This window comes from Heterocephalus glaber, unplaced genomic scaffold (assembly GCF_053883595.1).
Source record: "Heterocephalus glaber isolate CG9 unplaced genomic scaffold, H.glaber_assembly_v1.0 deba00001608, whole genome shotgun sequence".
NCBI lineage: Eukaryota > Metazoa > Chordata > Mammalia > Rodentia > Bathyergidae > Heterocephalus > Heterocephalus glaber.
This window is the reverse complement of record NW_028258379.1, coordinates 4968271-4989869: the sequence shown is the minus strand read 5'-3', so window position 1 is coordinate 4989869 and position 21599 is coordinate 4968271. Positions and strand designations below refer to the sequence as shown.

Here is a 21599-nt window from a genome sequence, read left to right as displayed (position 1 = left end):
AGGTGTAAAGGAGCAGGGGAAGTGGGAGGGGTAGGGGAAAGGAAAAAAGGGAAAAGAAAAAATATGAGAAAAGGAAAAAAATGGAAACAAAATCTTTGCAAATAGGGAAAGGTGGAGGGGGTGAAGGGAGGGCAGGGGAAGGGGAAAAAATAACCAAGATACTCATGTAAAGGTACAAGATCCCAATGATGAATGTAACTGTATTTTATACCTAAAATATACCAATAAACTCAATGAAAAATAAATAAATAAATTCCAAACATCTAATTACAAAAAAAGACAAAGAAAAAGAAAAAGAAAGGAAGGAAGGAAGGAAGGAGAGAGACAGAAAGAGAGAGGGAGAGAGGGAGGGAGAGAGGAAGGCAAGGAGGGAGGAAAAGAGGGGAAAAAAGAAAGAAAAAAAGAGGATGAGAGAGAAGAAGGGAGCGAGAGTGGGAGGGAGGAGGGAAGGAAGATCTTAGCTGCACCCTAAGCAAACACAATGAAAGAATAAAAAACACAGAGCTACAGAGACAGGAGTTAACAAAGAAACGACTTTTGGTACAGTCAAGGAAGCCAGCCCTAGATCTCCAATTATCTCTGAAGACTTGACTTTATTCTAGCACATTAAGATCACCGAAGCATAAAATAAATGATTATTCTGGATTAGCAGAAGTTAATAATTATACCAAGTACATTCTGTTTAAAAAAATAGAAAGACTGAAGGGGAAAAAAGTTAAATCAAAAATTAAATTTCCTTTTTAATTTGTACATTTATAAACTATGCATTTAAGTTCTCAAAAATCTTATGCAAATCATTTATTTCAAATGATTTTATTACTACTTTAAACATTTAAAAAGCAGAAACTCCCTTTGTCACATATAAAGGCACCAACCATGCTAACAGAATTTCATATGTATGGATGTTCTGATGATGTCATTTTGGATAAGGGCCACTTGGAAATCATACAGCAGGCGGAGGCTGGAGCTCAGTGGTAGAGCACCTCCCTTCCATGGGCAGCCAGCACCAAAAAGTAAAACTTATATATCAATTTGATCTAGACTTCTTCCACTTGTGTATTTGGGCAGGTTAATGCAATCTCACTGTTCACTTTTCTCATCTGTGAAACCAGGATAATATCCTCATAGAAGCCAGGCATAGTGGTGTGCCGATAGTCCCAGCTATGTGGGAGGCTGCAGTATGTATTTAAAAAATACACACACTTATGTTTGTGTGCGTGTGTGTGTGTGTGTGTACATCAATATAGGTAGATCGATACAGACAGAAAGGTAGACAGACAAATAAAGAGATATCCTGGATTCCTGTGAGGGCAAATGAGACAAGGATGCATGTAATGCGACAAAACCTAGACCTAGTGCTCCAAACTATCCCTGCTCATTTAGTAACTGTTATTGTACTATATGAGAACATTTGCTTCTGCTACTCTTCGAAAAATATATTTTGTTGGCAGATTTTGTCAAATGTTTGTACGAATGGTTACAAAGCTCTGAATAAAGGGTTAGAATTAGTAAGATTCAGCTGCAGGTGGTATAAAGCAATGGTGTGATTAAATAAAAAGAGCAGCCAGGTGTAGCAGCACACACCTGTAATCCCATCACTTGGGAGGCTGGGGCAGGAGGATTTCAGTGAGTTTGAGGCCAGCCTGAACTATATAGTGAGTTCAAGGCCAGCATAAACTACATAGCAAGACCCTGTCTCAAAAAACAAAATAAGACAAAAAAAATCCTTAGTACTGGGGATGAAACATAAGAAAAAGAGCAAAGCTTGGAATTAGCCCAGACTTGGATTTGAGTAAGAGCCAGCCCTCAAATATTTACTAGGTTTGAGGGTGAGGAGGAGCCCACCTCAGTCCACAGGGACTTTCTGCTCAGCACTCCCTTGCAGGCTCTCATGCCATTCACTGCCTGACCTCTGAGGGCTTAGTGCCCCTCTACAAAGTGCTAACCATCACTTACCTCCTGGGGCCACAACAAAGACTCAGCCAGACAACGCCTGAACTCTCCTCAAGCAGAACTGCAGGGCTCACTAACCAGATCCTTTACAAAGCTCCTTGCAGCCTGAACATTTAAGGGATTACTCACGAACTCAATCTCACCAGCACCACCGAAATGATACTTATTTTCAAGAACATCAAGTTCTATGCAGGTTAATATGATAGTGCTGAACACTTCGATCCCAAAGCATGCAATCTCCCTCCAATTAGGTATTGATTCATTATATTTCTATCTTAAGTAAATTCAGCAGAAGTTATGAAATGAATAAAAGAGAAGGGTTTTCATTTAATGTTCTGATTTGTACCTCATTTAAACCTGGCCCTTTGAAAAGATTACAGAATAGTCTAAGACAATTTTGTACAATTTTTAATTTTCTTTCTTTATGTACGTGAAGCCTAAGTCCTAAGCCATGATTAAACTGACACCGTGATTGGTATATATTACGGAGGTCTTCTCTGAGACAGTTATCAAAAAGAACATTATACCTCATATTTTCCGGTCCACACTTAACAACTGCAGCTAATTTCCATAGCTAACAATTGTGGTTAATTTCAAAATTAGTTGATTATTATGCACATTGCCTAATTCTAACCTCTAGTATAATGAATGTAGAAAGAGTTGTTTTTTAAGAGTGGTTAACTTATCTTCACAATAAAGATTTTAAAACTCCAACCAGCTAGTAGTCACCTATCTTTAAGAATTATCTGATATATGTATTTTTGAAACCACTATCATGAGGGCCAGGGATTTAGCTCAGCAGCACCACGCCTGCCTTGCAAGTGCAAGGTTCTGAGTTCGACTCCCCGGCACCAAAATATAAACAAAAAAAGCCCACTATCATGAAAGAACCACAATAATGTCTTGGTGACTATTCTAATGGGGCTTGATCTCTATAAACACTTATGTGTATCTCTGTTCATGAACTTCTTTCCATGATTCTGGTTGCAAACCAAACTGGATGAGAACCAAATCAAATTTTCCCATAAGGTGAACAACATTGAACCTAACCACTGAATTTGATTCGGTTCTCATCCAATTTGGTTTGAGACCAGAATTGTGGAAAGAATTAAGTTCTTGAACTAAGGTACCACTGTATACATGATGTACACAAATGGTACAAGTTACAGACTTATTTTTGGTGTGTTACAGCCTAGGAAGTGCTGAGCTGTATCCCCAGCCTTTTTTATGATTTTTAAATTTTGGGATGGTGTCTCATGGACTGGGGATGTAGCCTGCTTGCCTAGCATGTGCAAGGCCCTGGGTTCCATCCTCAACACCGGAAAAGAAAAAAACTTTGAGACAGGACCTCGCTAAATTGCCCAGGCTGGCCTCAAACTTTTGAGCTCCTGCCTCAGGCTTCTAAGTAGCTGGCATTCCAGGTCTGTGCCACCACGCCCAGCTGGCCTCATTTTATACCAAAACTAAGGGAAGGGACTGACTGCCATAACATTTGTCTGGAGACCGTGGGGTCCGAGTGTTGAAATGCGGCACTCACTTCCTCGCTGATGAACTTCCACTCCTGCTTCAGGTCTTCACTCCACATCTCCCACTCTTTGGCGGCTTCCAGCAGGTGGAGCCACCTCTCCCACAGCGCCACCAAGGTCTTGCTCACACACACTCTGTCGCTTTCAGCGCATCTGCGTCCCAGGTGCCGGGAGACCTGGCGCAGCTTGGTCAACTCTTCCTTGGTGGACAGGAGGTCAGACACCAGGCCCTTAAGAAAGACAAGGAAACAGAACAGGAGGGAAGAATGTCTTGATTTTTTTTTTCCTGAAACTTATAATCTTAAATTTTAAACAATTAATGATTTTAATCCTCTGCAAGTATTACAAGTTCCATTTCTTGTCCTTTGGGAAGTCAATCTGGCCAGATGAACTTTACCTATGTATTCTATTCTGAGAGAATTTGGGACCATGGCGACAAATAATGACCCCTAAACCAAAATTTCTAAGCAAAAATGTATTTTCAAAGGTAAATAGTCTAAAAGTACATTTTGTTATTTAAACTTAAGTCTCCTATTTTATCAGGTAGTTCATTTGTACAACATTTACTCTACAAATATTAATACAATTTAGAAAAATGTTTTAGTTTGTTTTTGGTGGATATTAAGCACAGATGACTTAAAATGTCCTCATCCAAATCCTGACATAATACCACAGATTCTAACAGATGATAATAAGCAAAAAGCAGACTGCTTAGTAACAGAACATACGATGACTGCTCAGATGAGAGACAGTGGTGGTTGCCTGTGGATGAGCCTCTGTCATGGATCCAGCAGGATCCCTCAAAGAATGGAACAGCAAAGGTCAGAAAGGCCCCATTAAGGTCAGGATGCTCGTGGGGAGGAATGTACTGCAAACCCTGTTCATTCAATCTCTCAGAGCCACTGCTCTAGGTTTTTCTCCATGGCTTCTGTCTGAGGAATTTTCACCGGTCACAATTCAGGCTGAGGATTTCCGTGGGCTATGACAAGAGCCACATTCTCTGCCATGACATTCTGTGCTGTGATAGCTGCAAAGGCTCCCCACAGACTCACTGGGGACCCGCAAACGATGTTACCTTGCTCTGCTCCACGCGTGTCAAAGCCTCTTTGTAAGACACTGGCAGCGAGGACATGGACAGCCTGAGAGTGCTCTCCAGTTTCTGGAGGTGAGCACAGATTTCTTCTTTAGTGCTTCTATAGCATTTGTAATCCTCCAGACACCTGAATAAGGTAGAGTTAAGAAAAAAAGTGATATCAGATTTTTATTAACACAATTTTGAACTCCCCAAGGTTGAATTTTCCATATTCAGGTTTTTTTTTTAAATGAAAAGATCATTTTCTTTTCTTTTGCTAGTCAATGCATTTCTACAAGTTTTTATTGACTACCTATCACCAAAGAGACATATGAATGGCTCTAAACATAAACTTTAACAGGCATACAGGGCTGCCCTCAAAATAACTAAGTTGGAGAGCTTTTAAAACAAGAAGAGTTTTGGGGCCAGGGATGTAGCTCAGTGGCACCATGCTTGCCTGGCAAGCACAAGGTCCTGAGTTTGATCCCGGGGTCGGGGGCGGGGGGGGGGGGAAGAGGAGAAGGAGGTGAAGGAGGCGAAGAGTTCCTTTCATAAAAGCAAAAACTGTATTCTTGAGCACTGTTAATGAGCTGTAAATGGATACAAATTCACGTAGAAAACTACTGTCTTAAAAATGTTATCTTTTGACTCATTAATTCAACTTCTGCAATCTACCTTAAGAAAGTAATCCTAAATATTAGAAACTTATCCTAAACATGATAGATAAAATCCTTTGCATAATGAAATCTTACTCATCAGCAAAAACTACATCTAACAAAGAGTATGGGGCCTGGGGATGTAGCTCAGTGGTTCTGCCGCCTGCCTTGCAAGCGCAAGGTCCCCAGTTCGATCCCCAGTACCAAAAAAAGAAAAAAAAAAAAGAACTAACAAAGAGTATGGTTAAATTACAAGAAACCATTTTATAAACTTTTACATAACAGTTACAATTATTATTATTTTTTTTGGTACCAGGGATCAAACTGGGGACCTTGTGCTTGTGAGGCAGGCGCTGGAACCACTGAGCTAAATCCCCGCCCTAGTTACAATTATTTTTATAAATGGTTTGTCACAATAAGAAAAAAAGGCTAATGTTACATAGCAAAAAATTACAGTAGGGTATTTTATATACAACATATGTGAAATATTTAAAATGCTATAAAATTATGTATGTAACATAGACTGAGCCCAAATATCCCCTGAGAACATTTAAAAATCTGTTCCAAATATATTTTAAAAATAAAAAGCACACAATAAACTAGCAAGAAATTGAGGACCCAAACCCTGCCCGATGGAAAAATACAGAAATAAGCAAAGCTGTGGCGTCAGGTTTTTGCCTGGAGAGCAACTGTGAGTTTAAGTTCCTTTGATGCCTCTTAGCATGTGGGCCTGGATGGGGTGAATGGATGTTTAACAGAAAACTCTCTCTGTAAAGATGTTTCAGTGCAAGACTATGAAGGACCATTCCTTACAGAATAAACTCCTACAAATCAGTAAAGTCAACCCAATAAATCTGGATAAAGGTTCAAATAGACATTTTACAGAAGAGGAACTATGGATGATCCACAAATATTCAGGTTGAACTCAGCAGTAAGAGAAATGCAAATTAAAATCACAATGAGACATCACTTCTTACTCATGAGACTGACAAAAAAAATGATATCTTTGTCAAAATAGCAAATGTTGGTAAGGGTATGAGACAACTGGAATACTTTACTTAGCATTAAAAATTTAAGGTGCTCAGGGCTGGGGATTTAGCTCAGTGGTTCCGGCACCTGCCTTGCAAGTGCAAGGTCCCAAGTTAGATCCCCGGTACCAAAAAAAAAAAAAAGAACCAGGATCATAATTATGAGTTTGAAAAAGTGAAGTGACAGAATATACACTATGTGTTTAGTTTAAAAATCATGAAAACAGAACACACATCCACAGTAACAATACAATGAAAAGCAGGGGTAGGACAAATATATTTAAGTTAGTAGTTCGGAGAGGAGACAGAAAGAGCATGCAGGAGGATTCAAATTCATGATGTTTATCTTTTAAATGTTGTGTGTAACAATGTTTGTTTTATCTCTTTATGTCCTACACATACTTTCATAAACATTTTGTTGTATGTAACCAACATTTGAAAACATTTAAAATAGAATATTTACCATGGTTTTCTTTAGTGGCATGTCTATTTTTACTTTTCCATATTGTCCAAATTATCTCTAATGCATACATATTAAGTATCAAGAAAAAACCCTACACTTTACATTCTGAAAGCACTACATGTAGGAAGGCTTACCTGGCCATTTCTGCTTTCTTTACTTGGGCTGCCTCCCTTAAGGTCAAGCTCTTAGACTCCAGGTCCTGGAGAGTGTGCTGAAGTTGCATTTTGGCCTCAGGGCTGGATATAGATCCCAACTTCTCAGTGAGGTCCTCGATGACTGCTATTGTGGATTCCAATTCCTCTTGCTTATAACGAGACATGGCTAGTGACTCCTCTGGATCATGCAGGTCCACTCCTCGGGATGAGAACATGGCTTCAAGGGAAGTGAGGATTTCCACGGCCCCACTGACTGCTGCTCTGTAGCACGTTAGATTCTCAGAAGCACTGTTCAAGACATTCTGGGGAATAAGAGATTAAGTGCTGTGATCAAAGGACTCCAGACTCTCATGTTTTTAATATAATTGTTGTGTTACTAATTTTTATTTGGGTACATCATGGAATATCTCTGGACCTCGGTTTTGTCATTAAGATAACAAAGAGTTCATTGACTTTAAAGGTCTTTTCCCATCCACTTCTAGTCATTATTTTGACTATATCAATTGCTTCTTAAAACACTTAAAATGGAAAGGTTATTTGAATTACCCCCTCATTCATTATGAATCTATTTAAACAACATATTAAGTTTTATTACATGACTTTTGCATTTTCTATAGCATTTACATTTATCAAAATATTTCAAATGTATTATCTAATAATATTTGAATTATAGAGGAAAGTTAATTTCTCCATTTTATAAGTTGATTGTGATACAATGCTGTGTAAAATATTATATAAAGAACAGTATAAATGATGTCTAAGACATTTGCTCAACCATCAGAAGGAAAGGCAGGAGTATATTGGAGTCCCTCCAACAGAGGACAGCAAGCCACTGGAACTACCAACTCTGCTGTTAGAACATGAAAGCGGCCATATGCAGCTCCCCAACAAAAGGGCAAGGTTGTGTTTCAATAAAACTTTATTTATAAGTCAGGTAGTGTAGTCAGGATTTGGCCTCTGGGATTTAATTTGATGATCCCTGATTTAGATTCAGACAGATTTCAATCTGACTCCTAGTTCTGTTAATCTTACAAGACAAAGAAAAATTTTCATGTTTTTGAGCTCAGATTTCCTTATTTATTTATTTTTGCAGCACTGAAAACAACACAGGGATTTGTACATGATTGCAAAGCACTCTACCACCGAGCTACTCCCCAAGTCCTTAATTTTCCTTTAAACAAGGGCTAACAATAGCACCCACCTCACAGAGTTGCTGTGAGGATGAAATATACAGTGTTTAGTGCTGTGCTTGGCACACTGTAAATTCTAAATATTTATTATTTGGTGTTCTTCCTTGTATATTTCTTTTGTCATATTTTACTATCTCTAAAAACAAAACAAACAGCAACAACAAAAACTCAAAAAGTTTTCTCCTGACTTCAACTGGGGCTATGTGGGAAACAGAAATAAAGATGTCAGATCTATTCCTTTCCAGACTATAATATGCTGAATTCTGAAGTAGAATGAGGCAAGATTATAAAAGTGACTCGTTGGATTTTTGAAAACAGCTATTTTCTTGTAGAACCTGTAGCTTCTTCAGAAGTGCAGACATTAACTAGAGTAAAACGAAAAAATCATGAAATAAAGATGCATTTAATGCTTAATTTAAAAAGCACTTACTGTGCACAAGTCAATGCTTTTGCTAAGCTGCATGTGAAGATCTTCAACGTCCTGCAATTTTGTCTCCACATCTCTAGTTTCAAAAGAAGAGTTTTCTTCTTTCTGCTTCTCAGTAACAGTCACAGCTTTAATACTATACATTTCAGCATGAACCTTTTCTTGAAATGCTTCACAATTGTCCTTCTCATTTTGAATATGATTAATGTCCAAATTTATAAGCAAAGGTTGCTCTAGTTGAGATTTTATCTGATTTAAAACAAGTAAGGAATTTTCCAGTTTGTCCTGAAAATGCTTTTCATCTACTTCTGTTGGCTGGAATTCTAGCACCATGTTTTGGAGAACCCTGTGCAACTTATCATTTTCTTCTGCCGCCACCTTTAGTTGGACTATTTCTTTCTCTTTGAATGAATCATCAAATGCCTTATTTTCACTTAATTTCTTAATTATGTCATCATATAAGCACTTGGCTTTCTCAGTTTTCTCAATCAAAATTTGAGCACTGAGCAGACTGCTTTCTTGTGAAGGAGTAGGAGACTTCAGTACTAATTCAGCCTTTTTCTTAATTTGCAAATCCATAGTCCTCATTTGATTTAGTGATGCTTGATACTTGCCATGTTCTGCCACAAATACGTCCAACTGCTTAATTTTTTCTTCAAGTTCTTTTTCTTTTTCAAACACTTGGGTTTGTAACTGATCAAGCTGTGAGTCATCCCACTTGAGTCCTATATGGTCAAACACTTCTCTAAGTTTCAGCATTTGTAAGATGCTACATCGAATGCCAGCAAGTCTGTCTTTAAGATTATGAAGCTCCTCTTTAACATCTTGATTTATCTTTGGATTCAGCAGTAGGTCATTGTGCTGTACACTGTCAACCTCCTCCTGAAGCATGGATTTTCTCTCATGGAATTCTCTGTAAGAACTTATCTTGTGTTCTACTTCATTACATTTACTCTGAATGCATCTCTGAATCCTGCTCACTCTAGTCTCCAGATTTTTCAAATGATTATCCAAAAATAATCTTTCAAACACACTGAGATCCTCAGAGATGTTTGTTAGTTCCCGAAGATGTGCTGAGATTGTACTCTCAACTTCCTGTAGGTCTTTCTGGGATGTCTTCAGAGTGGCCTGGCGTTGTTCTAGTTCGGCTTCTGTGGGGGCCGCTTCCGTCTTGGGAATTATCAGTGCTTCATGTCCTTGAAGTGCCAGCTGAGCTTTCCCCATCATTTCAAAAAATTTGCTTCTTTCTTCCAACTTAAACTCTAATTGCTGTGACCTCTGAGTTGATTTTAAAACTAGCATTTGGTACTGGTTCTGTAAGTCCTCTAGGATGCTATTTAAATTATCTCTCTCTGATGCAGTGAGGCTAGGAATGACAGCCCTAACCTCCTTGGCCAGCGACTCTATGGCCTGCTGCTTGTCCAGAACTTCATCATGCGTCCCCTTGCATTTTCTGATCTGTGAAAGGATGTCGTTGGGGAGAAGGGCAATGGGGGGCATGAGTTCACCCAACAGATTCCTGACCCACAGGAGAGTCTCTTTCATCTTCTTCTTTATGTCACACTTCTTAATCTGACTTTCCACCTCTAGGTTTAATGGCTCCAAGGCTTCCAATTGCTTCTTCAAATTATTTATTGCATCTTCCAAAATCTTCTTTTCTTTCTCTCCCCAAATCCTTTTCATCTGAAGTTCAGCTCGACTCCTGACAGCAGCAAATCCATGCTTGGTGGCCTGCAGCTCAGCAGCCAGTGCCACGATGTTTGGGCTCCCATCCTGTTCCTCTGGAGAGCTGAGCCCTAAGAGCAGCCACTGCTGCTGCTGCTGCTGCTGCTGCAGAGAAGTCTCAGTGTCATGGATCTTATTCCTGAGGGAGATGAATTCACTCCATTCTACTACATGCTGAGAGTACTTCTTCTGAACCAGGCGTCCCACTCGTTCCCAGCTGTGTTCCAGCTGCTTCATCTGGCTGTCCAACAGCTTCTTATCCACGTCAGCCAAATGGCTTGATAACGTCTCCCATTGGATTTTCACCTTGATTAAACAACTTTTGTCCTTTTCTATTGATTCCAGTAATTTCTTAATTTTGTCCAGATAGGTTTCACTGTCCAGGGGTCCCCTAAACAAGAATAAAAACAGAGGTCATTGATACTTAATGTTTATTATACTTTAACATGTAGTAAGCTGTCATTAAAAGAAACTATGTCTGCTTTGAATTCATAGAAAAGAAAAGGATATCTATAAAAAGTACTCTATCCTTAAATAAAAATCAGAATCTTGTTCACGGTGGCTTTCAATTAATGTGTGATAATGCAGAAGCTCACCTGTAAAATGAGTATAATAAAAACAAGGAGCCACAGAAGGAGCAGAGTTTTGTGAACAATGCACATGAAAATACTTTGTACATGGTCTAGTACTTGTGCAATGGATAGTTTAGAGAAATTACCGTACCATTCCAATACCACTGTTACCATCTTCCAAAAACAATGACTCAGATGTGGACTAAGAAGTTGCAATAGGAAACTAATTTTTTAACTATAAAATTGTTTCAAGCTATTAAAAGTAAACCCATTTAGACATAAATATAAGTATTTCGATGAGAAAATACTGACATATTAATACTATATTTACTATTATTTGCCATCTTTATTTTTTTGGTACCGGGGATCGAACTCGGGTCCTTTTGCTTGCGCAGCAGGCGGTGAAACCACTGAGCTAAATCCCCGGCCCAACATCATTTTCAAAGCCAAAGAAGAATATATATCTTAAACCATTAAACTGTATACAAATGTGTGCTGAAGCATTTACCCCCATTACGCTGATGCTAGGCAGCCATACACGGTTCTCACCAGACACCAATTTGCCGGCATCTCAATCTCACTTTCCAACCTCAGAACTCTGAGAAATACACTTTTGTTGTTTATAAGCCACCCAGCCTGAGTTCAATTCCGTAGGATGGTTTTTAAAATCGTAATTTCCTTTCTCAGTGCTGTATAAACCACAAGCTCTAAGCTGGTACAGACTAGATGAAAAGAACAAGCCCTCCGTTCTCACGCTTACACTTTCAGACTTTCCCTCTCCACCAACGAGGCTCTCATTGAGGATTCAAGGGCAGTGAGGTGTTCTTGAAACTCTTGAAGGAGACAATACTGGCTTTCCCTATTTTTCTTCAAAGTAGAAAGCGCCTGAAGCAGACTGTCCAGGTGGTGAGGGGAATACGTTGTCTTGTGGAGAAGCAAAGTGCTTGTTTCTGTGCTGTGCAGACATTCGGATTGTTCCAGGGTTTCCATGGCTTCTTTCCTTGCTTCCAACTGGGTGTATAATTCCTACAAACAAGTTGCACATATCAGTAAATATGCACTCCTATTCATTCATTTTCTTTCCTTTCTTCCTTCCCTCACATAACCAATCCTATCCCAAAATACTTTATTTGCACATAGGAAAACTAAGGTCATGACATCTACCACATTGGTTTTCACTTGGATCGTGTTAAAATCTATACTAAAATTCATGATTGGTCCAACATTTAATATCAGTCGGATCATCTCACTGTCTTAAAAATTCTACAATTTCTTTTTCCTTCCCTTTTCTTTCTTTTCCTCTTTTGTCTTTTGAGACAGGGTATTGCTATTTTGTCCAGGTTGGTCTCCAATTCCTGGACTCAAGAGATCTTCCTGCCTCAGTCTCTGAAGTAGCTGAAATGCTACTGCATCCTACTCTAGGTTCTCTGAATTTCTAAGGAGGAATTAATTTTCTGTTTTACATACATCACCTCTCTTTCCTTTTTAGATATATGTTCACTGTTATGTAATCTTAGCTAAAATTATAGGGATCATTTGTAGTTTCATTTTTAAAAACATGACCATGCACTGGATTTTCAGACCACTTTACATAGCTGGGTGTGCATAAATACCCTAACATGGCCTATAAACACAGCTGTAAAAACCAAGGAGGAGGCCCTCATAACATTGATCACTAGGAATAAGAAGAAGAATTCATTAGAAGCAGAAGAATACACTTGACTATGAAAAAGAATGATGGCAAGCCAGAATCTTCAAATATCTTATGGTTTTCTTCTTTAAGAAGTTTTCAGGAACTTTGTGAAAGAGATGACCAATGCTCATTAAACTCTCCCACTGTTTAAGTGGAATGATTTACACAACTTACTGATTAGTACATAATTATAGAGTTACCAAATTGATCATCAGCCAAAGGTTAAGTAAGACTTTTCACTCTGTGCAAGCAAGCTTTTGGTAATTAAAATACATTGTACTGGGCTGGATAAACGATGCAATCATGCCGTCAGTGGTTTTCACGTTTCCATACCTCCATCTCTTTTAATTGTTCATTTCTTAACACAGTGTCTAACTCTAAAGGTTGATTTTGTAGCTCATTGACTTTCTGCTCATCGTTAGTGCTTTTCATGCTTTCTTGATCGTTGAGAGAAAGTTGTTTTGACAAAACCATTTCCACAGCTGAATTCTGAAAACATAAAAAAGATTAATTGTTGAACATTCTACCTTTCAAATGAAGCATTTTTATTTTTCTTGATTAAAAAAAAATCCTACTTTCTTCTATTTACTCAGATAAAAGACTTTAAGAAGACTATTTAGGCACTACCAAGGATGATTTATTCTATACAACAATTAATATCTACATCGTAGGTATCCCCCCAAAAGGAGTTAAAGACATCATATTACAGAGATGCAAGCAAACCCATGGTATAGGAGCACAATTCATAGTGGCTAAATCTTGGAAGCAGCCTATATGTCCATCAACTGATGAATGAGTAAATAAAATGTATCTACACACAATGGAGTACTACTCTGCTATTAAAAATGACACACTTGTAAGAAAATGGATGCACCTTGAGACCTTAATGTTAAGTGAAATAAATCAGACACACAAGCTTAAATATCACATGGTTTCTCTTATATGAGAAAAGCAAAATAAAAATTAAAGAGCAAAATAAGAGATAATAAGAAATAGAAATAGGGAGATAAGATTTTTTGCAAATCAGAAGAGAACCAAGAGATGGAGGGAGGGAGGGGAAGGGGACATAAAAAGAATTAGGGTGTGCTATGTACATGTCCCAGCTCCCCACAATGAACGTAATCATTATGAACTGCGTACATGTACTAATAAAAAATATTTTTGAAAAAAAACCTACACTGGCACTCCTTCAAAAGTGAAACGTTTTCCACAAGACACAACAACTTCTAGTTTTGCTCCATTATATCCTGGGGCAAAACATGAGAGTCTTGAAGAAAACAGATATCAAAGAGTCAGAAGTTGCAGAATTTACTCTTAGCATTCACTCTGATGGACAGAACAGGGCAAGCGCTAGGCACTCACTGGTACCTCTGGGAGGTAAAAGCAGGTGGAGGAAACAGCGGGACTTCATGAGAGTAAATTATGTCTTAAAGCAGTGAGCTAGAAGAATTACAACCTGGATCCGGCAGAACAAGTTATCCATGTAAGGAGTGACGTGATCTATTTTGAAAGCTTTAAGATGTGAGGTTCTCGACAGGACATATGGCATCACGGCATGTGCATTTATTCATTCATGTTTTTCAGTAAGTGTTTGTTGGGCACTTACATATACCAGGCACCATATCAGTGATTTTTAAAGATTTCCATTATTTTGCTAAATGCTTGTTTTATTTCCAGGTTACTTTATAAATGAAAAAAGTCATTTAATTTTACCTTATTCTTTGATGCCGATAAAGTCTTTGAAGTATCACATCTATGAACAAATATGTCTACATCCCCAAAACAAGGGAGAATTGACCTAAAAGTAATCCCTGAATAATAATATGAGATATTAACAGTAGAAGAAACTGGGCATAGGGTACAAGTGAATTTTCTATATTTCTGAGAATTAAAGCTATTCTAAAATTTAAAGTTTTTGTAAATAAACTGTCTAGAGTTTCACAATTCTAACTGGTAAGAGAAGTTGGTTGGTATTGGTTTTGAAGTACAGCACAAGTCACTTCTTTGAAAAAGTTGCAAATAACCAGGTGTGGTGGTGCACGGCTGTAAATCCAGCACCCTGGAAAGGCTGAAGCAGGAGGACTGGAAATTGAAGAGCAGCCTAGGCAACTTAGTGACTTTGGGAGACCCTGTCTCAAAATAAAAAATAGAAGGGCTGGGGAGGTAGCTCAATGAGAAGGCCGTGGTTCAGTTCCAGAACCATCACACACACGCACACGGATGCACGCACGCACGGACGCACGCACGCGCACGCACACACACCCACACCGGCTGCAAATGATGAAACTCTAAAGGGAGGGTGACACCTCACACGAAAGATCGGGGAAGAATGTGAGAGGAAAGGTAAAAGGGCCCACAGCACACGTGTCATAAGTCAGGTTTCTGAGGTTTTGCCTGTGGCCCAGGCATCTGGCTCCTTTCCACCTGATGTGTACTCTGTCCTAACAAACTCGACAAATGCACCTGGGCACAGAACATATGAGCCAAGAGCCTAGATCCTAGGCCCTAGAAGGGCATTATCTGTTATCAGTCACCTCCTGAGAATCCAGAGCCACGGTCTCTCACCTGAGCACCACCGTTACATGGAAACACTTCCACCATCTGCAGCGACTGCCTTTACTGGTCAGAGAAAGGACACTTCTCTACCTGGAGCTGGCCCCAAACATCATTCATTCATCAGCCCTAAAGGCCATTTTCTACCTTGATAGAAAAGCCAACAGAATCCCTCAAATGAACATTTCAAATTTAAAGGGCAACAAACATTCCTATGCTCATGCCAGGGGGTGGAACCCAGACTCCAGGCCACGATTGGCTCCTGCAGAGTTCTTTCACCAACAGTCAGCCCTTGCTCACAAGCCTTGGCTATATTTTATTGTGATTTTGGAGGCTCATTTGAAGTACTTTATCTTAAATTATAAAGTATTTCAAATATACGAAAAGAACAAAAATAACAAACACCATGTCTGAAAACACTCAATTCTTCATCTTTTCCTCTCTAGAACCAGCCACTCTTCTGAAGTCCATGCACACATGCTGTTACATTTTTACTACATGTGATAGATTCATGTAGTGTTGTCTTATGTGTTTTTTCAAATCTTGAACTTTTTTTTTTTGTACTGGGGATCGAACTTGGGACCTTGTGCTTGCAAGGCAGGCACTGGAACCACTGAGCTAAATCTCTGGCCCATTTTTTCAATTCTTACAGAAACTTGAATCACACATGTATCATTTAATAATTTGTTCCACTCAGCAGTATACTTCAAAATTTAGGTTAACAGGTATACATTTAAGGTAGCCATTTCAGCTTCGTCGATGTTCTGAAGAATGAATAATAAACATGACTTATCTATCTGTGAGGCTACTATGGACAAATATATTGTTTCCAGCTCATCCGATCATATGTATTGCTGTGACACACATCCTTGTAAAGTTCTTGCATATGATCCTTTTGATTCTCAATACACAGTTATTGATTTCTTCTCCAAAATGGATTAGTTTCTATTCCCCCCAGGGAGACAGCCAAAAGGGGCCAGTCAATAGCAGTGTCACTGTCCCTTTTCTAGTCCAGGGCCCCTGACTCTGGTAACACTGTGACAGCCAGAAGCCTAAGTGCACCAATCGGATCTTGCCAACAGGGGGACCGAGTGTCACGCCAGCTCTGGAGGATGGTTCTTTTTTCTCCAAAGCCTGCAGATACAAAACAGTGACAAACAATTCTAAGAATAAGTATTGTCACCATGAGATGCAAAACCAAAGAGCAGCTGAGTCCACACCAAAGACTGCCGTGTTCTCTCAGTATCACTCTTGGCGTAATGTCTGCCATGTTAATGTGACCCAGGAGGCCCTGGTGACTCAGCCAGCCATGCCCACCTCTCAGGCCTCATTTCTGTGCTCCAGCCACCATGCCCTTAATCAGCTTCTAGAAACCTCCACTGCCTCCCACATTTCCTCCATCCAGCTCTGCTAACTCCAGCTGCCCCTTCCAGCTGGTCTCAGGTCACAGGCTGCTTCCTGACAGAAGCTCTCTGACCGGACTGCCCATGTCAGCTTGTGTTGCTAAAGACCAACAGGGAGCTGGGTTCCTTCCTTTAAGTTCCTGCAATTATAGAGTGTCCTTATGGTAATTACTTGATTGAGTACCCACCCCAGACTAGAAGCTCTAAGAGAACGGAGGCCGTGTCTGTGTCTGAATTCTCACTGCCTGTTAAATAACCTTTCAATGAATGGATATATTGATAAATTCAAGCCAGAGGGAAGAAAATGAAACTATTTTATTTAGCCTTCTATTGTCAATATGTATAGTTGGTGAGTTGTGATGTGCAATGGAAAGAAACTGAAAATCTGTCAGTCTAGCAGGGGTTGAGCAGACGTCAGTTACAAATGTCAGAAAGAAGTTTGGCTGGGGCTGAGAGTGGAGAGATTGGAAAGAAGTGCTGGAATTATATGAGAAAACACTCAGGAGAGCTCTGTAAAGGTCACACAGCACACGAGTGCATTAGGGGCTCTAAAAGGTTATATGGTAAAGAAAATCTATTTCAATTTGTTTAACCTCACATTCCTAGAAGTTCTTTAGACGTTAATTTTCTACCTATGTAACATGGCTTGCAGAACAGTGGGGTAAAGTTCTGAGGATCAGACTGCGTATACAGTATGCAAGGGTTCTTGCTCCTGCTTGGCTGGAACTCCATCCCCTTGCCTGAAATAGAAAGATTAAGACAGAAAATTTCTAAAATCCTCCTTTAGCCTAAGAGTTTAGGATGCTGGAGGAGCCTGTTTTCAAATGCATAGTGCTTCTAGATGGCAAAAACTTGTGATTTATCCTGCAAAATACTGAATCTTGGATTATAAAAAAAATCTCTGCGGTAAGAAGCAGGCCTTCCATATGAGCCAGAAAGAACACAGTACCCTAAGAAGCCAGAGTGAACACGTGACCTATCCGCGCACATTGACAGAGTTACCAGGATAAGCAACATCAGAACTCGGCAGCAGTTACCCTAGGACTCCATCCTCTCTGCTTCCTCAACCACAGCCGGAAGCCTTGCACATTCTGCCTACGTGTGATCATCCATCTTCCGGGATTTACCCATGGATGCCTTCTTACATAACAAGATGTTACCGCCCAGAAACTTTCAAAAAGGATAAAATTCTATTCAGAAATACTAACAATCATACAAAATGACAAGAAATTTTAAAAAGTAATTACAAAGGTTTCTGGGGTTTTGCTGTTTGGGCTTTTTCCCTTTTTAAAGCAAGTATGTTGTGGGGATTGCCACTTGAGAAGAGCGGGCCAAACAAGACCACTGGGAAGCCATTAGGCTGTAGTGTTGCTTTATGATTTTTAGAGGATCAATAAAGCAGGAATGTATGAGTTTCCATGCTTTTAAGTCTTGATCATTTCCCTTTATGGATGGATACCTAAATCCCAAAAGATCAGAGTCTTCACTGCTCAGCGCCTCCTAACTTGTTACTTCACATAACCTATATGGAAAGGAGGGAGAGGGAGAGTTCTGCCTGCTCACTTTTTAAAACTCAGAAACTCACTACTATAGAATTATGTAGTATCCTACAATGCAGTGGATGCTATACTGGACCATCATACCCTTCAGAATAGATTTTGCAACTTCTGCCCTCAGGCCTGCATTAGTATCTCCAATATCAAAGAAAAAGTCCACAAAAGGTTCAGATCTAAAGTAATTCCTCAATTTCTACCAAATGAAATTCTTAGCAACAGATTCAAATATGTACATGCTATCATGGCAATTTTTTCCCTCTGGTGCTCATGACTGAGCCCAGGGTCTTCACACTGAGCTACATCTCCAGCCATTTTAAAATTTTTATTTTGATACAAGGTCTCACGAAGATGTTAAATTGCCCAGGCTGGGTTTGAACTTGCAGTCCTCCTGCCTTGGCCTCCCAGAGTGCTATGATTACAGACCTTTACCACCAGCATGATGGCAATTTTTAGTCACACCTTCAACAAAGACTAATGGTATTTTCTAGAGAAAATAAAAACTTTCTAAAACTTTGGGGACTATGTAAAATAATATAATAAAATAATCTCTCAATTCCAAAAGGCGGGTGAAGCAGTAAATATTTATCTGCTTAGTATTAGATTTAAAGCTGTCACAACTGTACCCCCACTTTCTAAATGAACAATTAGAGATAGGGCTCAATAAACGTTTTAATGGATTATTGTTTATTTTCACTATTACAATAGTTTTTATATAATCAGATCTATAATTTAGTAAATTCTTTTTTTAAATGGCTTTTTGTATTCCTTATATTCAGAGTCCTGTTTCAGTCACCGCCACTAAAAGCACTAGTCATGTTACACACGCGTACATTGGATCTTTGATCTCATTTACTGATGTTGAACCTTGAAACTGCTCATGACCTTTCACAGTGTAATGTTACATAATGCTGCACAGTCTCATATTACAAAAAACTAGGCACAGCTAGTACTTATGATAGGAAAATAAGAGCACAGATTCAGAAAAAACAATTCATGTTACAAAAGAGTAGAAGAAAAATCTTGCTTGAGAATTAAAATTAGTTTTCTGTAATCCAGACCTAGGAAAATTGTTGGCAGACTTAAATCCTTTCATCTGCTCTGAAAAAAAATCATTTCAATGATGTATCCTGAATTATCATTCAAGATTATCATTCAAGATTAAGTAAAAAACTTAAGTTAAGAAAACATACTGAGTTATGATCTTTATACAGTCTTCAGTATATACTCTTCTGAATTGTGGGACTCATGGTCGAAGTGGGTCTGAGAAGCTAGTTTAGAAGTTACACAATTTCATGAAAGTACATCCTCTCGTAATTTACCTCATGTGAACCACTCATGCTTTTCCTTTTTTGTTACTGATTCCACTTTAAACGCTGTTAGGAAAGTTTCTTTTACATATACAGTGGACCCTTGACTTGCAAACTCAATTGGTTCCCGAGGGCTGGTTGTAACTCAAGTTGGTTTTAAGTCAATACAGCTGAGATGTGGATGTTTACCTGGGTATATGCTATAGATAACAAAAGGTAGGTGAATCTTCCATTAACCTAATTAACCCAAGATGTTTGTATGTCAGTCTGGTCGTAACTTGAGGGTCCGCGGTATAATCTCAAGAGTTTCACCACCTGAGGCTTTAACCACTTAGTAACACCTAATATGGTGGGATTTATGAAAAGATACTCCCGATGGCTAGAAACAGGCTCCTCTGGCATTAACTTTGTTTTACACATTTCTAGAAAAATCTCAGCTGGTTCCTTTAATCTTCCATGCGTATTTGTTCCAGGAAGCCCAACCAAGTACACAATTCCCTATCCCATCATGAGCTCTTGCTCTGAGCGCTTGGGCCTCCCTGTTCGCCTCAGCCTGCACCATGAGAGGCCGGCAGGAAGCGGCTTCCACGCCCAGTGAGCTGGGCCGCACTCTCTGTGCCCTCCCCACACAATCTGCAAGCATTCATTTTATGAGCCAGGGGAATGCACGCATTTTGATTGTTTAGAATGAAATTAAGAAAACGTTATTCTTTCTACCCAGGGAAAATTAAGAGAAAGTTGATAATTTCATCCTAAATGATCTGACAACATTTAAAAGTATATTTGCAAGGGCCGGGGATTTAGCTCAGTGGTTCTGCTGCCTGTCCCGAAAGTGCAAGGACCCAAGTTCGATCCCTGGTACCAAAAATAAATAAATAAATGAATGATAAATAAAAAAGTATATTTGCAGTCTAGGGTTAACAAAGAAAATAAAGCAACCTATTCCTTTCCAACAGTTTGATGTCATCCACAAAATCACCTCCACTCCTGCCAAAAAACCCCACAAAAACTGGACTCTTGAACTTTTTTTTTGATTGAGGAAACGGGTAGAGCACATTTTCTTTTCTTTTGCCTTTCCTAATTTGCCTTTGTGCTCTTGACCCAAGAAATTGTATCTGATTACATAGCAGTGAGAATAATAAATCTAAATTGATGACTGTCATTTAAACAGACTGAACAGTAATATTTCACCACTGAAACCTGGACTATTTTCTAAGGGCTCTTTTCACAAGTGAGCTTCATAAATAACCAGGACATTGAGGATTTAATTATGAAATCAGAACACTTGATTCACAACCCTCTTTGCAGAACCAAATACCTCTTCATTTTCAGACATGAAGTCATAGAAACTGTAATCACAAGTACTTACCTTGTTTATTTCCCAGTCTCCCTCCAACTTTCCCTCCGCCATGGAGTCCTGAGTGGACTCCAGCACATCAGAAGTGGCCTGCTCCTCCCCGCTCAGCAGAGCAGACTTCTCCTGCTTTTCTGTTGAACATTTTGATTTGAGAAGGCTGTTGAGATGATTTTCAGTCTCTTGTTTAGCAAACTCAATCCTGTTTTCCAAATCTTTTTGTTTATGCTTAAGTGATTTTATATCATCTTTAATAATCTTCTGTCCCGCTGAAGATGTGTTTGGATTGATGGATTCTGCTAACGCTAAAATCTTCTTTAATGTGTCATCTTGTAAACCGAGTCTACTCTCCAGATCCTATGAGTGGAGGAAAGATTGTTATAAAAAGTATTCCCATTCAATTGTCAAAAGAGTTAATTGTCTTTTGTAAATCACATGGTATTCCTTCACTAGTGGAAACACACTGGAAGACTTATCAATCCATAGCACAAAGAAGAAATTCTGGGCAAAATTTAAATCAGTGTTCCACTGGACATTAAAATTCTCAAACAGATTTTAGAAGAAACACAGGATATGCTTGCAGCACAGTTCTTAAAACATGAGAAGTAATCAAAAGATATGTTGACCATTTTGTTCCAGATACAGCCTTTTATAAATCAAAACACTCTAATAAGTAAGTGCTTGCTGTGGTATTAAAAAGAATAAAAGAATCATTTAGAATATGCCCACATGAATCTAATGCTAACATTTAAACTTCAGAGCACAACTTTGTGGGTAACAGGAAACCAGGCTGGTAACAGGAAATCACAACCTCAAATATGGTAGGAAGTCTATCGCTAGGTCCTAGATCCATGAATGAAGGGGCTGATTTGAAAACCCTAGACACAAAAGGACCCTGAGGGTGACAGCCCCGTCTCAACTGTTGAAACAGAACAAGCCTTAGTGAGCAGGCGGCCACTGCCAGGT

General features: G+C 39.1%; 1 protein-coding gene across 7 annotated transcripts in view; it reads right to left on the bottom strand.

The window, feature by feature from the left end:
* The window catches only part of Syne2 (spectrin repeat containing nuclear envelope protein 2), a 335155-nt gene that overhangs the window by 148562 nt on the left and 164994 nt on the right, over window positions 1–21599 (bottom strand). For all 7 annotated transcript variants that reach the window (XM_013067744.3, XM_021247771.2, XM_087195248.1 and 4 more), the window contains 7 exons: window positions 20649–20990; window positions 12794–12949; window positions 11528–11793; window positions 8474–10586; window positions 6833–7155; window positions 4555–4699; window positions 3491–3709 (listed from right to left, as the gene is read on the bottom strand). In XM_013067744.3, coding sequence (XP_012923198.2) covers window positions 3491–3709; window positions 4555–4699; window positions 6833–7155; window positions 8474–10586; window positions 11528–11793; window positions 12794–12949; window positions 20649–20990 — 3564 coding nt within the window. The remainder of the gene's footprint in view (window positions 1–3490; window positions 3710–4554; window positions 4700–6832; window positions 7156–8473; window positions 10587–11527; window positions 11794–12793; window positions 12950–20648; window positions 20991–21599) is intronic.